General features: G+C 45.1%; 1 protein-coding gene across 8 annotated transcripts in view; it reads left to right on the top strand.

Moving 5' to 3' along the window:
- KALRN (kalirin RhoGEF kinase) overlaps nucleotides 1-23,990 on the top strand; it is a 1,333,112-nt gene that overhangs the window by 1,143,278 nt on the left and 165,844 nt on the right. For all 8 annotated transcript variants that reach the window (XM_069224644.1, XM_069224642.1, XM_069224641.1 and 5 more), the window contains 4 exons: nucleotides 1,059-1,125; nucleotides 1,708-1,811; nucleotides 16,698-16,767; nucleotides 17,985-18,071. In XM_069224644.1, the coding sequence (XP_069080745.1) occupies nucleotides 1,059-1,125; nucleotides 1,708-1,811; nucleotides 16,698-16,767; nucleotides 17,985-18,071 (328 nt within the window). The remainder of the gene's footprint in view (nucleotides 1-1,058; nucleotides 1,126-1,707; nucleotides 1,812-16,697; nucleotides 16,768-17,984; nucleotides 18,072-23,990) is intronic.

Raw genomic sequence — 23,990 nt, 5'->3', positions numbered from 1 at the left:
TTCATATTAATTAAACAAAGAGCAATGGTGAAGCTCTGCAGAGGCTTTCATTATGGTGGCATGTCCACTAAATGTGAAAAATATTATCTTTATAATGTGTGTGTTTTACGCACAGGGTGGCAGATTATTTTTTATGTTGGTGTTTGTATTCATGTGTGTGAATGTTATGAGTGCTATATAGCAATCTTTGGGATGTTTGTGTGCCTTACATACAAATAAAAAATAAAATAAAAAAAATTATCATCAGTTTATGGATTGGGATCTCAAGCAGTAGAGGAGGTTGCAATATCGGTGTTACAGTGAGAGGTAATCTCAATCCTGACAATGTGCTGTAGGGTTGACGAGTGGCCACGTGCGTACTCTGTCACTGTGGTCATATCAGTGATTTTGTTCTGCTTTGCCAAAGCAGCAAGATTGTACCCACAAGCAAGATCTTTATCTTACTTAGTAAGGCTAAGGTATCTAGTGACCCTGCAGAAATTGATCTTGGATTACGTGCTGCAGAGGTACTTCATCTTTATGTCGACTGAACTTTATACACAGAGGGTGCCTGTATCAAAGTACATCTGAAAACACAGCCTTTGTGGTGAAAGTGCTTATGAATAATACATAATTATTGTGAATGTTTCTGTAGATCTTCAATAGCCCTCTAAATGAGTGGAACGTATCATTTTCCTAAAATCGTGCAAATGTATATCTGACACCAGCTCACAATAGCAATCATAAAAGCAGTCCGTAACCTAAACATGCTTCCTGAAGATGTTGTTTTTGAACATCAATACTTCAGATGCCTATTAAGCATTCCTGCCTCTGGAGCACTATTTAATTGAGCATCAGTGTTGATTCCACACAAGATACTTTCTCCCTCTCATAAGGGCACATTGACCCCATACTCTTGTTTCTCTTGCAACAGCCATCGTTATGCCTTTTGTTTCCACAGGGCTCGTCATTCCTTTTGTTTCCTTTGACTTCAGATTGACCTACCATCTATTTCAAGAATAAAAACTGTGTTACACCTAGACCACGGACTGAAACAATGCTCTTTTGTATTTGTTTAGATTTGTCCTAAATGAACTCGTACAAACAGAGAAGGACTACGTCAAAGATTTGGGAATTGTGGTTGAGGTAAGAGCATACCCTTTAGCTCACCCCTGTGTTTACTATCATTAATCAGCTACTTCTGATTCTGTGCTAGATGTTGTTCGGCCTGCAAGTGCTCAGATAGAAGTAATTCTTTCTTTGGATGTTCGGTTCTGAAATGTTCCTAATCAGTGCTGTAAAAAGGCATGATTGGAGCCTTTCAGGGCACATCAATTATTAGATCCATAGAAGGAAGTTCAAATTTGATAGAACAGCGTAGCACATCCGCCAATAAACTCATTCTCCAGTAATCAATTTAGTAGGCTCTCCTCTCATCAAGCACCCATATTGAACTATGCATGTACTTCGTTAGCCATAGATTTCTTGTTCTGTAGATATTCCTAGAGAAAATGTGTGCCTTCAGTTCACATATGGCCCCGTACATAACACATTTCCCATTAAATAAATCTCTGTATAGACACCTTTGACTTATGCTTGAAGGGTGGCCTTTTGATCTTACTAGCTGGATGTGTGAAATCGCGTTCATTGCCACTGACTACACGAGTCACACGTTGCTTCTTACAAGTGACTATTAGGATTGAATCAGCACTTCTTTTTCACCATAAGGGTTTCATGCAGCGAATTGAAGAGAAGGGTGTTCCAGAGGAGATGACTGGAAAGGAGAAGATCGCTTTTGGCAACATTCACCAGATTTATGATTGGCATAAAGAGTGAGTAATCTGCACCCTGTGTTAAATTTGTTGGCGTGTGTCAGTATGGGGAAAGTGTTGGTGGGCTTTATATGTGTTGCCTCTAGGACCATGGGCTTATTGTTGAAGAAACAGTAACATTCTGAAGATAATATCCAAGTTAGCTAATAGTCAAACCTCCTTTAAGGCATGATAACCCTAAACTCAACCGCAGGCTCCATGCTGTAGATGATTTACTAATGTGATTTAATTCTACTATTAGATAACAAATGCTGTAACATGTCTGACTGTATCTGTTGTCAATATTAAGCATTTTTCCAAATTATTTTGAGTTCTTGTATTTGTAAAATTAAGTCTGCCGGGGCTCACTAATTTGTGTAATTATGGATCCAGAAAGTTGCATGGCCCTACGAGGGATAAAATGCTAATTGTTTAGTGTAAATTTGTTTCTGCAGTTGCAGCAAAGAGTTGAATCAAAGTTTGATTCCTAAAAGGGCAAGTATCCTTCTCTTACTGGGCACGTGTGGCAAGATTTAGGGTCCACAGAATACCCAATCCACCAATGTCAACCAAACCCAAAAAGTCAGCACAGAATGTAAGACTTGGAATGACAAGCTTTTTCTGGTTTTGACATTAGGTCAGCGACCAGTCTTTCCTTTATGCATTCTCTACAGCATATGTTTTTCTATCTCGATCAGTGGTGATTCAAAGTACTAGGTTTCCAGAACGTGGAGCATTACTATTTATTATTTTCATGCCCTAATTTAAAAAGAATAACACAAGGATGGCTCATTGTATCTGTAGGGCGGATATGCTGTTAATATCAAACCTCTTTTCTTCCCTGGAAATGAATCAAACATGTATTTCATCTCCCCAAAGTGGCATGAAGAAGACTGATATGCATTGACAAGAGGAATGGCAAATTTGTTTAGTATTATCCTCATTAAAGGGAATATGAAAGTATAGTAATAATTTGTGCATATCTGCACAGGCTACCCTTTTCTTGGCTGGGGCATGAAGTGCAGTAAATAGTGTAAATAGATTGAAGGTCCTATGTTCAGCTTCTCTGTAATGTACACAGTCTAATGCCAAGACCAACCTCCACACCAGACTCCACGCCATCGCCAACTGGATGGAGGCAAGCCGCCTCAAACTGAACTCGGAGAAGACCGAGATCATCATCTTCGGCTCCAACAGATCAGCATGGGATGACTCCTGGTGGCCTGCCACTCTGGGATCTGCCCCAGCTCCCACCAACTACGCACGCAACCTCGGCTTCATAGTGGACTCATCGATCTGTATGACTTAGCAAGTCCACGCCGTCTCATCCTCATGTTTTAACATTCTTTGCATGCTTCGCAAGACCTTCAGATGGATCCCCGTTGAAACCAGAAGAATGGTCACCCACACCCTCATTAGTAGCAGACTGGACTACGGCAACGCTCTCTACACTGGAACAATGGCGAAGCTCCAGAGGAAACTTCAGCGCATCCAGAACGCCTCAGCACGACTCATCCTCAACCTCCCTCACCATGAACACATCTCAGCCCACCTCCGAGACTTCCACTGTCTCCCCGTCAACAAAAGGATCATCTTCAAACTCCTGATCCATGCTCACAAGGCTCTCCACGACGCCGGACCTGCCTACCTCAACAAGCGTCTCAACTTGCACATCCCGACACACCAGCTCCGCTCCGCCAACCTCGCCCTAGCGACCGTCCCCCGCATCCAACGGACCACAACCACGCAGTAGCACCCTCCCCCAGCGCCTTGAGACCCTACCGGGTGAGTAGCATGCTTAACAAATTACTGATTGATTGATTGAATGCTCATGTTATGTGAAAAAAATATGATTTTGCTGGTTTTTGCTTTTTAATGCCTGCAAAGGAGTTCAAATTGCTCACAGTGCCTTGGTCTTTTTATAGATTATGATCATGTGGCTGCTGTTGTGTACTCGCCCAAATAGAGGTGGCACATAAATAGGAAAGAGAGCCCTCAGCAAGTTCAATGGTTGGTCATGAAATCCATAGTCTTTGTACAGTACAGGTCGGAAAGTCCGGTGTGTGACATAAACAGTTGCCACAGAGATCAGTGGAATCTTATCACTCTGCATTGCATGAGTGCACATGTTTGGTGAAGAAGAAAGCACACAAATAATGAAAGAAAATGGAAGTTTAACTCTACTGTAATTCACAGTGCAAAGTCTCCTGTGTGGAAAGGAGGAATAGACGTAAGGCGTCATGGGAATGATTTGTTGAGATTGTTGCTAGGACAATAACTACGCAATTAAATTGTACATAGAGAGATGAAATCAGGAAGGCTTTATAGAGCACAATAGAGGGTTTTAGTGTAACATGACCGTCAGAACTCTACTTTACAAGTATATGCGACTATTCCTTTGGAGATAGGATTGGGGTTGCACAGGGTAATGAGTCCACTGACTTTTTCTCTTGCTTTCCTAGCTTTTTAGGTCGAGGGCAAGCACTTTGACCTGTTGTTAGTATTGTGGACTTTTAACCATGCCCATCTCACGCCCATCACTTTCACTCGTTCATGGGCTTGCCATTCAGAACTCACTTAATCTCATTGGTAAATGCTTTGCGTGGGTCCAGCCTTGAGGATGTTTTTATCATACCTTGCAGACTGCTTGCCCTGTTACAAGGATTTTTGCATGATTGCCAATATACTTCAGCGTGGGCAAACTATCTTTTTTTCTTTTGTCTCACCCCTTCTCGCTGCATCGCAATCATGGCCTCACAGCGAGAATTTGTTGTATAAATCCTGTGTTCGATGGCATCTGTCGCTGTAGATACGCATGTTTTGCATAGCTCGCCATCTGGTGTTGGGTCGGAGTGTTACAAGTTGTTTTTCTTCAAAGAAGTCTTTCGAGTCACGGGACCGAGTGACTCCTCCTTTTGTCTCCATTGCGCATGGGCGTTGACTCCATCTTCGATTGTTTTTTTTCCGCTATCGGGTTCGGACGTGTTCCTGTCGCTCCGAGTTTCGGAACGGAAAAACAGCTAAATTTCAGAAGATTTTCGTCGGTATTGTTGCGTTCGGGATCGGCGTAGTCAGAATCAACACCGCATCGAAGATCGAAGAGCTCCGGAGCCCTTCGGGGTAGTTTTCGATCCCCGTCAGGGCCTGCTCGGCCCGACCGCGTGTAGAAGAACGCCGATGGAACGGACCCCGTTTCGTTTCTGTCCCAAATGCCACAAAAAATACCCCTATTCAGACCAACACTTGGTCTGTAACCTGTGCCTATCACCTGAGCACAGTGAAGACACTTGCGAGGCCTGTCGTGCGTTCCGGTCCCGAAAAACACTCCGAGACCGTCGAGCAAGAAGACTTCAAATGGCGTCCACGCCGACAGCGCACCGAGAGTTCGAGGTACAGGAAGAGGAAGAAACCTTTTCGATACACGAATCGGACTCCGAGGAACTCGACGATCCACGAACCGTGAGTAAGACGTCGAAAAGCACTCGTAAGAAGATTGTCAAGGCCCAGGGGACGCCACTGCCACCAGGCCATGGCTCCACCCATAAATTCGGTGACCGACCGTCGGCACCGAAAAAGGCCCAATCAGTGCCAAGACCGTCCGACTCCGGTCGAGACACCGGCACGCAGCCTTCTCGGGACCGAGAAAGTGCTGGAGACATACATCGACACCGAGATAGCGGTGTAGACACGGCTCGACGCCGAGACAGCGGCACCGATGAAGATCGACGCCGAGATGTTTCGACTCCGAAAAAGAAAAAAGCCACCTCGGAGCCGAAAAAAGATGCAGACAGGGTTTCGGTGCCGAAACAACCTGCAACCGACCCAGTTTCAGGCTCTTATACCGAAGAGCAATCAATGACCTCCCAAATGCGAAAGCATAGGTTTGAGGAAGACCTGCAATCCACCGATGTAGACCATACGCAGAAACGTATTTTTATACAGCAGGGGACAGAAAAGATAAGCACCCTTCCCCCTATTAGGAGAAAGAGAAGACTGGAATTTCAGACTGACCAAACACCACAAACAAAAATGGTGAAAAGGGTTACTCCGCCACCCTCTCCTCCACCTATAATTCACGTCTCGCCAGCACAAACTCCATCACATTCCCCGGCTCACACCACCATGAGCCAAGGTGACCAGGATCAGGACGCATGGGACTTATACGACGCCCCTGTGTCAGATAACAGTCCGGAGGCATACCCTACAAAGCCATCACCACCAGAGGACAGTACTGCATATTCTCAGGTGGTGGCTAGAGCAGCACAATGTAAGCCTCCACTCAGAACAGGTCGAGGATGACTTTCTATTCAACACCCTCTCTGCCACCCACAGCTCCTACCAAAGCCTGCCTATGCTCCCTGGTATGCTTCGGCATGCAAAAGACATCTTTAAGGAGCCGGTCAAAAGTAGGGCAATCACACCAAGGGTGGAAAAAAAGTATAAAGCGCCTCCTACAGACCCTATTTTCATAACTTCGCAGCTGCCACCAGATTCTGTCGTTGTAGGAGCAGCTAGGAAAAGGGCCAACTCCCACACATCCTGGGACGCACCACCCCCAGATAAGGAAAGCCGCAAGTTCGATGCAGCTGGAAAGAGAGTCGCAGCACAAGCTGCAAACCAGTGGCGCATCGCTAACTCACAGGCACTTCTTGCGCGCTATGACAGAGCCCATTGGGATGAGATGCAACATCTCATTGAACATCTACCCAAAGACCTACAAAAGAGGGCAAAGCAAGTGGTTGAAGAAGGACAAAACATTTCAAACAACCAGATACGCTCCTCCATGGACGCAGCAGACACCGCTGCAAGAACAATAAATACATCTGTGACCATCAGAAGGCATGCATGGCTACGAACGTCTGGGTTTAAACCAGAGATTCAGCAGGCAGTTCTCAATATGCCATTCAACGAAAAAGAACTGTTCGGTCCAGAAGTGGACACGGCGATTGAGAAACTTAAAAAGGACACGGACACTGCTAAAGCCATGGGCGCACTCTACTCCCCGCAGAGCAGAGGAAATTACAGCACCTTCCGCAAAACACCCTTTAGAGGGGGGTTTCGGGGTCAGGCCACACAAGCCAGCACCTCACAGGCAACACCATCCAGTTACCAGGGACAGTACAGGGGAGGCTTTCGGGGCCAATATAGAGGAGGGCAATTCCCTAGGAATAGGGGAAAATTTCAAAGCCCCAAAACCCCTACAACTAAGCAGTGACTCACAGGTCACTCACCCCCTCCACACAACACCAGTGGGGGGAAGAATAGGTCATTATTACAAAGCATGGGAGGAAATCACTACAGACACTTGGGTTCTAGCAATTATCCAAAATGGTTATTGCATAGAATTTCTACAATTCCCTCCAAACATACCACCAAGAGCACAAAATTTATCAAAACATAATTCCGAGCTCCTGGAGATAGAAGTTCAAGCACTATTGCAAAAGAACGCAATCGAGTTAGTACCAAACACACAAATAAACACAGGAGTTTATTCACTGTACTTCTTAATACCAAAGAAGGACAAAACGCTAAGACCAATCCTAGACCTAAGAATACTAAACACATACATCAAATCAGACCACTTTCACATGGTCACACTACAAGAAGTGTTAACATTGCTGAAACTACATGACAACATTAGACCTCAAAGACGCGTATTTCCATATACCAATACATCCATCGCACAGGAAATACCTAAGGTTTGTATTCAAAGGAATACACTACCAATTCAAGGTACTGCCTTTCGGTTTAACAACCGCACCAAGAGTCTTTACCAAATGTCTAGCAGTAGTCGCTGCACACATCAGAAGGCAGCAAATACATGTATTCCCGTATCTAGACGACTGGCTAATCAAGACCCATTCGTTAATAACGTGCTCACACCACACAAATCAAATCATACAAACCCTCTACAAACTAGGGTTCACAGTCAACTTCGCAAAATCCAACATTCTGCCGCGCAAGGTACAACAATACCTAGGAGCCATAATAAACACAACAATAGGAGTAGCCACTCCAAGTCCACAAAGAATTCAAAATTTCAACAACATCATACAACGCATGTATCCAACACAGAAAATACAAGCAAAGATGTTATTACAACTCCTAGGCATGATGTCTTCATGCATAGCCGTTGTCCCAAACGCAAGACTGCACATGAGGCCCTTACAACAGTGCCTAGCATCACAGTGGTCACAAGCACAGGGTCACCTTACAGATCTGGTGTTAATAGACCGCCAAACTTACCTCTCGCTTCTATGGTGGAACAATATAAATTTAAACAAAGGGCGGCCTTTCCAAGACCCAGTGCCACAATACGTAATAACGACAGATGCTTCCATGACAGGGTGGGGAGCACACCTCGATCAACACAGCATACAAGGACAATGGAACGTACATCAAACAAAACTGCATATAAATCACCTAGAACTGCTAGCAGTTTTTCAAGCACTAAAGGCTTTTCAACCAATAATAGATCACAAATACATTCTCGTCAAAACAGACAACATGACAACAATGTATTATCTAAACAAACAAGGGGGGACGCACTCAACGCAATTGAGTCTGCTGGCACAAAAGATATGGCGTTGGGCAATTCACAACCAAATTCGCCTAATAGCACAATTTATCCCAGGAATTCAGAATCAACTCGCAGACAATCTCTCTCGAGATCACCAACAGGTCCACGAATGGGAAATTCACCCCCAAATTCTGAACACTTACTTCACGCTCTGGGGAACACCTCAAATAGACTTGTTTGCGACTAAAGAGAACGCAAAATGCCAAAACTTCGCATCCAGATACCCACACAGGCAGTCCCACGGCAATGCCCTATGGATCAACTGGTCAGGGATATTTGCCTACGCTTTTCCTCCTCTCCCTCTCCTTCCTTATCTGGTAAACAAACTCAGTCAAAACAAACTCAAACTCATATTAATAGCACCAACTTGGGCAAGGCAACCCTGGTACACAACGCTGCTAGACCTATCAGTAGTACCCCACATCAAACTGCCCAACAGGCCGGATCTGTTGACACAACACAACCAAACGATCAGACACCCAGATCCAGCATCGCTGAATCTAGCAATCTGGCTCCTGAAATCCTAGAATTCGGACACTTACAACTTACCCAAGAATGTATGGAAGTCATAAAGCAAGCCAGAAGGCCATCCACCAGGCACTGCTATGCCAGTAAATGGAAGAGGTTTGTTTGCTACTGCCATATTAATCAAATCCAACCATTACACGCAACCCCAAAACATGTAGTGGGTTACTTGCTTCACTTACAAAAATCTAACCTAGCTTTCTCTTCCATTAAAATACACCTTGCAGCAATATCTGCATACCTGCAGCCTACCTATTCAACTTCCCTATATAGGATACCAGTCATTAAAGCATTCATGGAGGGCCTTAAAAGAATTATTCCACCAAGAACACCACCTGTTCCTTCATGGAACCTAAATGTTGTCTTAACTAGACTTATGGGTCCACCTTTTGAACCCATGCACTCCTGCGAAATACAGTTCCTTACATGGAAGGTTGCATTTCTCATCGCCATTACCTCTCTAAGAAGGGTAAGCGAGATTCAGGCGTTTACAATACAAGAACCTTTTATACAACTACACAAAAATAAGGTCGTCCTAAGGACTAATCCTAAATTTCTACCAAAAGTTATTTCACCGTTCCATCTAAATCAAACAGTGGAACTTCCAGTGTTCTTCCCACAGACAGATTCAGTAGCTGAGAGGGCACTACATACTTTAGATGTCAAAAGAGCATTAATGTATTACATTGACAGAACAAAGAGCATCAGGAAAACTAAACAGCTATTTATTGCATTCCAAAAACCTCATGCAGGAAACCCAATATCAAAACAAGGTATAGCCAGATGGATACTTAAATGCATCCAAATCTGCTACCTTAAAGCTAAACGACAGCTGCCCATTACACCAAGGGCACACTCAACCAGAAAGAAAGGTGCTACCATGGCCTTTCTAGGAAACATCCCAATGCAAGAAATATGTAAGGCAGCCACATGGTCTACGCCTCACACATTCACCAAGCACTACTGTGTAGACGTGTTATCCGCACAACAAGCCACAGTAGGTCAAGCCGTATTAAGAACATTGTTTCAGACTACTCCCACTCCTACAGGCTGAGCCACCGCTTTGGGGAGATAACTGCTTACTAGTCTATGCAAAACATGCGTATCTACAGCGACAGATGCCATCGAACTGAAAATGTCACTTACCCAGTGTACATCTGTTCGTGGCATCAGTCGCTGTAGATTCGCATGTGCCCACCCGCCTCCCCGGGAGCCTGTAGCAGTTCGGAAGGTACCTTCAACTATTTGTATATATTATTTTAACCTTAAATAGGTACATACTTAGTCACTCCATTGCATGGGCACTATTACTACAATACAACTCCTACCTCACCCTCTGCGGGGAAAAACAATCGAAGATGGAGTCAACGCCCATGCGCAATGGAGACAAAAGGAGGAGTCACTCGGTCCCGTGACTCGAAAGACTTCTTCGAAGAAAAACAACTTGTAACACTCCGACCCAACACCAGATGGCGAGCTATGCAAAACATGCGAATCTACAGCGACTGATGCCACGAACAGATGTACACTGGGTAAGTGACATTTTCATTATTTAGAATATTTTGTACCTGCCGCCTGTCTGCCTGGTGTTTTTTCCATCCTAGCTTGGCGGATTGAGTTTTCTGTCCCTTTAGCTGACACATGGCATAACATAACACAATATAACACAACATTGTGTAGCATCACATAACACAACTTAGCATAGTATAACATGACACAGCATACCATAACACAACATGGCATAGTATTACATAACACAATATAACACAACATAACACAATATAACACAACTTGGCATAACAACACAATATAGCATAGCCTAACTTAACATAGCATAGCATCACATAACATAACACAACATAGCATAACATAACACAATATAACAACATAGCATAACACTATGGGCCTGATTCTAACTTTGGAGGACGGTGTTAAACCGTCCCAAAAGTGGTGGATATACCACCTACCGTATTACGAGTCCATTATATCCTATGGAACTCGTAATACGGTAGGTGGTATATCCGCCACTTTTGGGACGGTTTAACACCGTCCTCCAAAGTTAGAATCAGGCCCTATATAGCATAACATAAACAACATAGCATAACATAGCACAACATAAAAGCATAACATAACAATATAACACAACATAGCATAACAACACAATATAACACAGCATAACATAACAGTGTAAAACAGTATAACATAACACAACATAGCATAGCAACACAATATAGCACAGCATACCATAACACAACATACCATAACATAAAACGACATAACATAACACGACATAGGACAACATAACACAACATAGTATAACACAACATAGCATAGTATAACCCACAGAATTCCACACCACATACATCCACTTGATGCTAAACCAAAACCCATTGATAAAAAACATTGTCATTTACAACGCCAATAGCTCTAACTCTAGTTTTGATCTTTCACTCGAAGGGCTGCATTTCCACTGTGAGCTCTTCACTGAATACTGTGTTGATGTGTAGCAAGAGTAAAGCAGAAATGCTGGATCCTGCACCCAGTTACTGCTCAAGGTGGCATGAGAAGAGGACGCGCAGTTTCAAGGAGAGCATCCTCGATCTGGAGTGAGCCTTCATAATATGTAGCTCTCCAATTATATAGTATAACTTCAAACCTTCTCTGGATAGCTGAGATGGAATCTTGTGAAAGTTGCTGGCAGCTTGAGGCCGATCCTCTAGGAAACTACACTGTTTTAAGAATCACTGTGTTCAGGAGATGTACTAATGCAAAATAATTTAGGCACTATGAGAACCTGGGATGTGGAAAATTGGTTGATTAAACATCCTTTATGTTGCAGAAAGACACTCCACTCACATTAGGCAAAGCTCAATTTCAGACACTTCTGGTTTCCCTCCAAACCAGAAGGCTTGACTGACTTTCATTTTACCCCAAAATACTGTTGGCAGCCAGTCCAGTCCCACAGCTTTGAGTTCCCAGACTCAATAGAAAGTTAGCAGCCGAGACCGCGCAGGCCCTTTGTTCAGATGCAATAGGTAATTCTTAAGGGACATTCTTCTGAAAGCTCAATTTCTGCATTATCTGACTTGAAAACTGAGTACTTAGAGAACCTGACAGTTTGACAAGGCATGATTACATGCAAGGGACTTTGTCAGGTGCAGTATATAAATAGTACTATATTTAACACTTATTCTATTCAGAGGCAAGAAATTATTTATAATAGTACTGATGGAAACCAGTACAAAATCAATTTTGGAACTAGGCTTGGCAACCAGATGTTACTAAATGGGACAGAAGAGGGTCAGGAATAACCGAATAAGCAGTACTTTTTAATTGTAAAGAGCGTCAATGAGATAGAAACAAAATAAAAACAGGAAACGTGCCCTGGTTGTCATCATTAAATGAGCTGTGTGGTTCTTATGTGGCATTGACATCTAGGTATCTATCATCCAAACAATGCCAATTTTACAGGAAGTAAACACTCTGGACTACTTCATTAATTGCCTGTACAAAATCGAGGTAACAAACTAAGTATGTGGTAGGCGAGGAAGGGAGCAGACACTCAAATATTTTAGTATGCCCCAGACTAATTATCTGTCCTTGGAAACGCAGAGGTACTGTGACATGTTATCCTCCCTCCTCCTCCTCAAGGCAATCCTGTGATTAAGTCCAATCGCAAATAATAATTTCTGATGTTTTCAGTATTAGAAGCATATGAAAGCAGTGACTGCTAACTAGGTTACAGAAAGCTGATGGAGTTTGGATACTGCTTTTCACACGCTAAAAAACATATTGTTGTAAAATATTCCTCCAAGTCAATATTTGTATACACAGCAGCAGCGGAGAATTCACTGATGAGTAACAGATGATTCAAATGAACTAATTAATCATTGCGACGCAATGTCATGTGTTGTACAAAAAAGCTGCTAAAACACAAAGCTTTGTGCATGACCTGCCCTAGGGAAATGTTTCCCTTTCCATGGATTGATGCCTATCCTTCGATGTGTTCTGCTTATCTCACCACTTTGCTTGGTGAATGAGCTCCCTGAATAAGCAATATAATCACAAGTTCTTCAAATTAATTGTGGATGCCACAGGCTATTGCCATGACTTTGGGAATGTCAGTAGTTCTAAGATCCTGCAAGCCTCTAGCGTGCCTTCTGCCTCCTTTGCCTCCCAATTCTGACTGACTCTTGGTCTTGACTGTAGGAAGCTGGCCTAGTGTGTGGTGGACACCTATGGTGCTGGCGCCTTAAGCTAGGTCCAGGTATTGCGTATTAGTGAGGTGTAGTCAGTGTCTAGGAAGGCAAGGCTGTCTAGAGGGAGCTGTGGATGAGCATCCAAGAATTATCTAGGAGACATGCAAAGAATATGCAAAACCTCTACAGTCACAAGGCACTTATACACATAAAAGAACCACACAGTGTTACAAAAATAAAGGTACTTTATTATAGAGAAACAAAACTAGATTACTTATAGACAGTTCCCCCCATCTGGAGGTAAATACACACTAGTTATATACACAATAGCAATCAGAAATTAGCATAGAAATAACTAGCATTGGCAATGATCGTAGAAAATAGTGAGGGCCCTAGAGGAGGGCCAAACCATATACCAAGCAATGTGAAGTGAAGTCCCCCACCCAAGAATATTGAGCTGTTAGAGGGGAGCTGGAAGAACTAGAGACCCCAAGAGGAGTACCTGAGTGACCCCCAGCGACCAGGAGAGCAGAGGTAAGTGCCTGGTATTCAAAGGAATAACAGGAGGACTTAGAAAAGGGATTGTGTGAGAACAGGACCAGTCTAGAAGAAGCCAACAGTAGATTCTGAAAGAAGAGGACCTGCAAAAGAAGGCTACAGAGTCCAATCCATGATGGAGTTTCCAGTGGGGGCAGGAGCTACCACCCACCCTTCTGTGGATGAAGAACCAGGTTGACTGTGGAAGAAGACCAGTTGTGAAGCCCAGGAACTGAAGAGGAGTCCTTGGAGCAGTGAAGATGGTGTTTCACTTCAGTCATCGGGTTGCAGAAGGTCAATGGTGGAGGAGAACCACCAACAAGCCTTGGCAAATGCAAGAGGAGCAAAAGAAGAGTTGCAAGGCTGAAGAGGACCAGCAAGTCCCAGGGGATTCAACCCTTGGAGGGGAATCCGTGGTGACCCTCAGCAGTCAGGAGAGCCAGCAGAAACAGTTGCAGCCCCCACAGGCATCCCACTGGCAGCAGACACAGTATTTCACAATGAGGACCAGTCAACACAACTGAAGAGGTGTCCCACGTCGCTGGAGCAGCAGAGAGGAGACTGTGCTTGGCAGAAAGAAGTGCTGGGGGGGGGTGTTGGGGGGGGGGGGGGGCTACTCAGAGCCTGAAGATCCCCTGGAGCAGGAGACAGCAAGCCTTGGTAGCTGCAGGAGTCGTGGTGCACAGAGGTACTGTCCTGCAAGGATTTACCATCTCCCAGTTGGACAGCTGGCAGAGAGGACCAAGGGGACCACTCTAGACCACCACCTGTGATGCAGGATCCACGCAGCTCCAGAGGAGAGCAGACCCACGCAGCCAGACGTCGTTGATGTATGTGCCTGCAGATGCAGGGGAGTGACTCCTTTATTCCATGGGAGATTACTTTTTGCTTCTTGGTGCAGGCTGAAGTCTCGCCGACTCCAGAGGATGCAGAGACCAGGAAATGTTGAAGTTGCTGGATGGAACCGTAAAAATGTTGCAAAGCAAAGTCGGCACCAGAGTTGCTGCCTTGTCGGTTCCTGAAGAGTCAAGTTGCGGTTCCAGTGGCTAGAAGTCTGAGTAAATGATGCAAAGGAGTCCTGGTGGAGTCTCTCACGTTGAATCTGGGGACCTACCTGCAAGGGAGTACCTAATTAGCCCTAAAAGGGGGATTGGGCACCTACCATGGTGGCCACCTATCGGGAAGGGTATGTGACATCTCCTGCCTGACCTGGCCACTCCAATGCTCCTAGGGGACTCTGCACATTTTGGTTTCAAGATGGCAGAATCGAGTGGCTACCCAGAGGAGCTCTGGGCACCACCCCTCGGGTGGTGATGGACAGGGGAATGGTCACTCCCCTTTCCTTTGTCCAGTTTCGCACCAGAGCAGCGACTGGGGGTCCCTGGACTGGTGCAAACCGGTTTGTGCAAGGAGGGCACCAAATGTGCTCTTTAAAGCAAACCGGCGCATGGAATCATACAGTCGATACTGGCAACCGTATTAGGGTACAATTCTAACATGTTTGATACCAAACATGCCCAGGTTCTGAGTTACCATTAGTTACTTGTGTACAGTACACGGGTAAAATGGCTTCCCCAAACGTACAAAGTCCTGTGCAATGGAACTGGAGTTCGCAGGGGCACCCCCTGCTTCTGCAGGGGTGCCCTCACCACAGGGACATGCACCCGACCGTCTGGTCAAAGAGGACCTACCATAGGGATGACTTATAGTGACCTGGTGCAGTGACCTGTGGTGAAATGGTGCATGCACCTTTTTACGCAAGCTGCAAAGGCAGGCCTGCAGACACATTTTGCATGGGCTCCCATGGGTGACACAATGCATGCTGCAGCCCATTGGGAACCCCTGGTGCCCTAATGCCCTGGATACCGAAGTACCATATACTAGGGACTTATAGAGGGGCACCAGTATGCCAGTTGTGGGGTGCACAAAGGTCTTACGCAACCACATTTAGAGGGAGAGAGCACAATCACTGGGGTCGTGGTCGGCAGGATCCCAGTGAAAACAGTCTAAGCACACTGATACCAGGCAAAACTTGGGAAAACCATGCCAAAAAGAGGGTACTTTCCTACACTGATTGCCTCCTGCTTTACACTTGAATTTTGCCTGCACCCACTCCAAGGGGACCTTGCAAGTTATGAACATTAAGAAGCATCCTGGTCAAGGCAGTTCCATTAAGGCTCTACATTAGTGGTGTAGCTCATAATATTGTGGTCTACCTGCAGGATATGGTGAATGGTCTGTGCCACCCTCATATCCCACAGATATTTACAGGATTAAGGTTGGATGGGGCTCCCCTGAGTGGGAGGCAATTGGCAAATAGAACTAGGATAGCAAAGAAGGGTGCTTGCTGCGCCATGCTGAAGAAGAAATAAGGGAAACAAGGACCACACATATCCTCGCTATGACAGACATAGCAGGGATCTTCACCACTCTGGAAAAAACATAGGATGGGATTAAAACACGCAGGGGGGTACTCATGTCCAGCTCTCTGCTCTCCTAGGCATAACATGGTCTTCCTATTCCAAAACTCAGTGAGACTTTCCAAGATTAACAGAAGAAGCCTTAAAGAAAAGAACTTCCATTATTGGAATGTGGTACTCTTGTGCATAAAAGGGAGGCCCGTTCTGTTTTGGTGCAGTTTTCTCAATTTTCTCTGCCACTCACCTCTTGCCTGAGAAGAACCCTGATTGCAGTCGTAAACCACTTATGACACCCTGAGAAAGTGTGTTGCAGAAGTCATTACATGGCAAAGCTTCCTCATGCCTGACCTATGCTTCTTTGCCAAACAAAAGTTACTAGGTGTAGCAAATATTGCTTTGTATCCTGTATTGCTAATAACCATACAAGATTCTTCACCCACAAGTTTTAATGAAATGAGTAGCTCTCGCTATGCAGTCTAGGAATCCGTGGTTTTGCGATGTCCTTGCAGATGTCTGTTGTTCTTTGCCTTTCTGCCATTAGGGAAGTTCTGGTACACTTAGGTTGTCATTTGCTACATGCCTTACCTACAGGTATGCTCACTTAAAGTTCTGTTTAACATAATCACCTCCTTTTTTTCACCTTTAGTTTTTTTATGGCTGAACTTGAAAAATGCCTCCAGGAACCAGAGCGCTTAGCACAACTTTTCATCAAACACGTAAGTTTTTACTTCACTTTTACTTTTCTGTGCTACAAACTTCATCATTCTAGATACAGAGTGCTACTACGGGTCTTCATCAGCCCACAGCCTGTACAATGCCATAGTAGGCTGTTTTCATGGTGCTTACTAAACAGGGAACAATATTTTGAATATTATTGTTGCACACTTTCCAACAGACTCAGAAACACTTCTCTTTCAAATAGTATGTTCTTTGTTCACAATTCTTTTTTTAAAGGTTATCTGGCTGTGTGAGTGCAGTATATTGCTAGACACCGTTTCAGAATTCTCGAGCTCTAACATTTTCTTCATATAGCCAGTTAAGTCAGTTTTTTCACATTTTGTTGTTAAGGTTAAACAGCCTCATGTATATTTTTTTGTAAATATTTATGCAGTAACCGTGTGTACCAGTAGTGATGTGAATAGGAAGATGGTGGTTCTATAGGTTATCAGCCAAACAATTACTGAGAGAATTGGCATACTGGACAGTACATTGCTACTTTGTTACACATAGTAGCATTCTGAACACCTTTACCTTGCACATTTCCACGGTTTGACGCCAGGAACCACTCAGTTGTTGGGCAAGCATGTGGCCAAAGCCTTGATGAGAACCCAGGTGTCATTGTGCCAAGTTCAGAATCTTAGACTTAGGCCAACTCTTTCTACCAGGTCAACACATTTGTACTTTGTGCTTTACATGATGACTGGCATATCTAGTGTGGCTGTTCTTTTTAACAACTTCAAACATTAGAAGCTTAGCGGACAATATATAAGAGTCAGTCACCCCCGGGAAAGTTAACTGTGGTTCACTCAACAAGCATTTCAGAACCGGAGTCACAAAAAACAGCAGACCTCTTTTGTGTTTATGAAGTGTCTTGATTTCAATACGGTTTTAGCCACGTAAGGTCGATGTCCTGAACACCGCCTGTACGGACATAAAATTAAATATTACACCTACATTTGAAAACTGCATGTGTAACAAATCTTTGGCCACCTCGCATTCATAATGCCATGAAAGTAACCTGCCTCCTGTCAGTCTTTTCACAGCTTGCATGCAGAATTCTTGGAACATAATTACTTACACACGATTTGTGCTAAGTATACATAGACAATTTTAGAACAAGTTTCCTGACATTTCAGACACAAAATCCATTTTCATTCGCAGTGATTAATTTGTTCTCATCTCTAACACTATGCTTTGTCTTCTGTTATTTCAGGAGAGGCGGTTGCACATGTATGTGGTGTATTGCCAAAACAAGCCCCGCTCAGAATACATAGTTGCTGAATATGATACATATTTTGAGGTAAGGTTAAATAATTAATACGGGGCACCAGGATATGGTAGGTATCAAGAGATCACGAGTCCCTGGGGAGTTCCATGGTCTAAGACCGGCATCTCCAAAGAGTAGCTGGTGAGTTAGTGGTATCTCTCCCCCACCTGTTAGTAGCTCACCATTGTGTAGCCCGACCATCTACATTAAAGGCTTTTGCTTGGTTGATATAACACATGTATCCCAAAATGTAAGTGTAGCCGAGACACAAATAAGTGTATTTTCAGGACTCCTGCTTAGCTGATATTTGAAACAAAATTGATGAATTTCCAAAATCTATTTAATGCGGATATGTGAGTGATAAATAAGGAGGTGTTTGGGAGGCTCATTACATTACTTATTACCCTGTTGCCTAGGGCATTGCAAGTATAGCTGTCATGCATTAACCCTGTAGTGGCATTCCAAATTGATAAAACCTTTTTGACATTGCTGGCAACCCTGCCTGATGCACTAAGATGATCATTGTTGTTAATCTTTCATAGAGTGGCCTTAAATGTAATCTTGTCCGGCTCGGTCAATATTATGACAGTAATATTAGGAACGTGGTATTATTTCCATTGAACATAAGTAGCTCTTATTATAGAAAAGGTTGTTGAACTCTGGTCTTAAGACAAGCAGTAGACTGCAGCCGTACTGCAATAAAAACGTTATCAGAACGCCCAGTACGTAGGGCATGCATTTCCTCTAGGCATAAAGGGTATTTTATGTCTTATCCCAAATGGTAACCAACCCCACCTCCCCTCCAAAAAGTCAAAGAAAACAAACATCAGGATGCTGTCATTGACCCCCTGTGACCTCACATATGACCTCATAAATTACATTGTTCATCACATGTTCTAGGATTTCATTGATAACATCACTGGTTATACTTGATATGATAGGTGTGCAAGTAATAGGTACTTAATTTAACTATAACTGGTGAATTTCACTGTGTTTTGGAGCTTAAAAGGTTAAATTTTGGCCTACATTTTAAAGTAACTATCACATCACTATTTTTTTCAGTGTGTGTGTGTGTGTGTATATATATATATATATATATATATATATATGTAATAATATTACCTACTGGCACTAGGACCCTGTTTCCATAGAAAAAGCGTTTTTTGATTTGTCTATATCTTTGGCACTGTTTGACTAATCTTCACGAAATTTTCCAAAGAGAAAGGTCTGGTGATTCTTGTTGTGCACGGAATGTTTTGGGGTGATCCGTCAAGCTAGGGCCGAGAGCGGCAGTGGTTGGGATAATGTATAGTAATTAAAAGTTCGATGGCATATGTTGCTGCAGATACACATGTGTGGCACAGTCCGCTGCCTGGTGTTGGGCTCGGAGTATTACAAGTTGTTTTTCTTCGAAGAAGTCTTTTTGGTCACGGGACCGAAGGACTCCTCCCTCCTCGGCTCCATTGCGCATGGGCGTCGACTCCATCTTAGATTGTTTTTTTCCGCTGTCGGGTTCGGACGTATTCCTTTTCGCTCCGTGTTTCGGTTCGGAAAGTTAGTCAGAATCTCTGAAGAAAGCGTCGGTATTGTTCCGTTCGGTATCAGGATAGTTAGGTACATCGACACCGATCATCGGAAGACTTTGGGGTAGTTTCGATCCCCCACCGGGGCCTGGTCGGCCCGACCGCGTGCGACATCGAAGCCGATGGAACGGACCCCGTTTCGTTTCTGCCCAAAATGTCACAGTAAGTATCCTTATACAGATCAGCACTTGGTCTGTAACTTGTGCTTGTCCCCCGAGCACAAGGAGGATACCTGTGAAGCCTGTCGAGCCTTCCGGTCCAGAAAAACACTCCGGGACCGAAGAGCCAGGCGTCAACAAATGGCGTCCACGTCGACAAAACAACGTTTCGACGAGGAAGAGGAAACATTCTCGGTTCCGGAATCAGAATCCGGAGACTCCGACGTCGAACAACAGCAACAAACTGTGAGTAAGACGTCGAAAAGTAAATCCATCGACAAACCGAAAGCCCAGGGGACGCCACTGCCAACAGGCCATGGCTCGACCCATAAAACAGGCGACCCGTCGAAGGAGCCGAAAAAGGGCACGCCCATAGCGAAGACACCCGACTCCGGTAGAGGGACCGCCATGGAGCAACCTCGGAGCCGAGAAAGCGGCTCCGAGAGACAAAAACAAGATACCGGCACCGAAAAACATCGGCACCGAGAATCCATGCCGAAAGGAACAAAAATTCTGTCGGTGCCGAAACCGAAAAAAGATTCTCTCTCGGCGCCGAAAAATACCACACCTTCATCCTACTCAGAGGAACAAGGAATAAGTGGCCAAATGCACAGATTTGGACAAGAGCTCCAAAGTGTAGAATCGGACTACACACAAAAGAGACTGTACATCCAGCACGACACAGGGAAGATATCAACCCTTCCCCCAATCATGAGGAAAAGAAGGATCGAACTTCCAAAGGATGACGCACAACCACAAGTCAAAGTGGTTAAAAAAGTCACGCCTCCGCCCTCTCCACCACAGGCATCGCCGGCACAAACACCGCCACAAATGCACTCACCAGCGCAAACTACCATAAGTCATGACGATCAGGATCAAGACGCTTGGGACCTGTATGACACCCCAGTGCCGGACAATGATCCCGAGTCATACCCCACAAAGCCGTCACCGCCAGAGGACAGTACCTCATACTCGCAACTGGTGGCTAGGGCAGCAGAATTCCACAATGTCCAACTGCATTCCGATCCTATAGAGCAACGGTACTCAAAGTACGGCCCGCGGGCCGCCAGCGGCCCCACGGACCTAGCTTGGCGGCCCGCGAGACGCACACCAAACGCCACATCATAATGGCAGCAGTATGTAAACATAGAAGAGGGCCGCGGGAGCATGCTCCCGCGGCCCTCCTCTATGTTTACATACGGCGGCCATTGTTTATGGCGTTGCCCTGACGATCCTGGAAGCCAAAGCCCCATAAAAGTCAGCGCTTGCAGCTAACTTTTATGGGGCTTTGGTCGTCTGCTTCCTGTCACCGGCTCCACGTCTGCTGCCCGCCTGCCTGCCTGCTGTTCCACATTTGTGGCATCTTTACAGTGCTTTGAGTCAGGTAAGGCTCTTTGGTTATTTATTTATTTGTTTTTAATGTAGTGTGTGTTACTGGGGTAGGCGTGAGAGCAGATTGCGCTGTGTGTGTGCGCTGTGTGTGTGTGTTACTGGGGTAGGGGTGAGAGCAGATGGCGCTGTGTGTGTGCGCGCTGTGTGTGTTACTGGGGTAGGGTTGAGAGCAGATGGCGCTGTGTGTGTGCGCTGTGTGTGTGTGTGTTACTGGGGTGGGGTGAGAGCAGATGGCACTGTGTGCAGATGGCGCTGTGTGTGTTACTGGGGTAGGGGTGAGAGCAGATGGCGCTGTGTGTGTTACTGGGGTAGGGGTGAGAGCAGATGGCGCTGTGTGTGTTACTGGGGTAGGGGTGGGAGCAGATGGCGCTGTGTGCAGATGGCACAGTGTGTGTTACTGGGGTAGGGGTGAGAGCAGATGGCGCTGTGTGCAGATGGCGCAGTGTGTGTTACTGGGGTAGGGGTGAGAGCAGATGGCGCTGTGTGTGTTACTGGGGTAGGGGTGAGAGCAGATGGCGCTGTGTGTGTTACTGGGGTAGGGGTGAGAGCAGATGGCGCTGTGTGTGTTACTGGGGTAGGGGTGGGAGCAGATGGCGCTGTGTGCAGATGGCGCAGTGTGTGTTACTGGGGTAGGGGTGAGAGCAGATGGCGCTGTGTGCAGATGGCGCTGTGTGTGTTACTGGGGTAGGGGTGAGAGCAGATGGCGCTGTATGTGTGCGCGCTGTGTGTGTTACTGGGGTAGGGGTGAGAGCAGATGGCGCTGTATGTGTGCGCGCTGTGTGTGTTACTGGGGTAGGGGCATTGTTTTGAAAAAGGGGGTGGTGTGGTTGTTCCCCCTCTAAGCCCCGCCCCCTGCTGTCACTTCAGTGCGGCCCTCGGCCGCAAACCATACTAAAATTTTGGCCCCCGAGAAAAAGTTTGTGAGTACCCATGCTATAGAGGATGATTTTTTATTTAACACCCTCTCGGCTACACACAGCCAATATCAATGTCTCCCAATGCTACCAGGGATGTTACAGCACGCAAAACAAATTTTTGAAGAGCCCGTAAAATCAAGAGCCATCACCCCAAGGGTGGATAAGAAATACAAACCACCACCCACAGACCCAGTGTTTATTACTTCGCAGTTACCACCTGACTCCGTGGTAGTAGGGGCAGCTCGCAAGAGAGCAAATTCACATACATCTGGCGACGCCCCACCTCCGGACAAAGAAAGCCGAAAATTTGATGCGGCAGGGAAAAGAGTAGCATCACAGGCAGCCAACCAGTGGCGCATCGCAAATTCACAAGCGCTGCTGGCCAGATATGACCGAGCACACTGGGACGAGATGCAACTTCTCGTAGACCATCTTCCCCAGGAATACCAAAAAAGGGCGCAGCAAATAGTGGAAGAGGGACAAACGATCTCAAACAATCAAATCCGCTCTTCACTAGACGCAGCCGATACTGCAGCAAGAACAGTCAACACTGCTGTCACCATAAGGAGACACGCTTGGCTACGCACTTCAGGCTTCAAACCTGAAATCCAGCAGGCTGTCCTTAATATGCCCTTCAACGAGAAACAACTTTTTGGCTCTGAAGTGGATACAGCCATTGAAAAACTTAAAAAGGACACAGACACGGCCAAGGCCATGGGCGCACTCTACTCCCCGCAGAGCAGAGGCTCTTTCAGAAAAACTCCATTTAGAGGGGGGTTTCGTGGCCAACCCACAGACACCACCAGCCAACAAACAAGAACCACACCATATCAGGGTTCCTTCCAAAGGGGAGGTTTCAGGGGATATCGGGGGGGTCAATTCCCAAGGAGTAGGGGAAGATTCCAGACTCCAAAAACACCTCCACCTAAACAGTGACTTTCAAGTCACGCAACCCCTTCACTCAACACCAGTGGGGGGAAGACTAAGCCAATTCTACCAATCTTGGCAACAGATTACAACAGACAATTGGGTATTAGCAATAATCCAACATGGCTATTGCATAGAATTCCACAACTTCCCACCAAACATCCCCCCCAAAACACGCAAAATGTCACCACAACATTTAGAACTTTTAGGACTAGAAGTTCAAGCACTACTGCAAAAGGATGCAATAGAGTTAGTACCAGTACAACAAAAAACACAGGAGTTTACTCACTGTACTTTCTAATTCCAAAAAAAGACAAAACATTAAGACCAATATTAGATCTCAGGACACTAAATACCTACATCATATCGGACCATTTTCACATGGTCACACTACAAGACATCATTCCACTGCTCAAACAGCAAGATTACATGACCACATTAGACCTAAAGGATGCGTACTTTCATATACCAATACACCCTTCTCACAGAAAGTACCTACGGTTCGTATTCAAAGGAATACATTACCAATTCAAGGTGTTGCCATTCGGAATAACAACTGCACCAAGAGTGTTCACAAAATGTCTAGCAGTAGTAGCAGCACACATCAGGAGACAACAGATACATGTGTTCCCTTACCTAGACGATTGGCTAATCAAGACCAACACAGTAAAAAAATGCGCAAACGACACCACATTTGTCATACAAACCCTTCACAAACTGGGGTTTTCCATCAACTATACAAAATCACACCTAGAACCGTGTCAAACACAACAATATCTAGGAGCAACCATCAACACATCAAAAGGAATTGCCACTCCAAGTCCACAAAGAGTGCAGGCATTCCACAAGGTAATAAGTGCTATGTTTCCAAACCAAAAGATACAAGCAAAACATGTGCTAAAACTTCTAGGCATGATGTCATCATGCATAGCCATTGTCCCAAACGCAAGACTACACATGCGACCCTTACAACAG

This window comes from Pleurodeles waltl, chromosome 3_1, assembly GCF_031143425.1.
Source record: "Pleurodeles waltl isolate 20211129_DDA chromosome 3_1, aPleWal1.hap1.20221129, whole genome shotgun sequence".
NCBI classification, from domain to species: Eukaryota; Metazoa; Chordata; class Amphibia; order Caudata; family Salamandridae; genus Pleurodeles; species Pleurodeles waltl.
The sequence above is the reverse complement of the archived record's forward strand: the minus strand, read 5'-3'. Positions and strand labels throughout refer to the sequence as shown.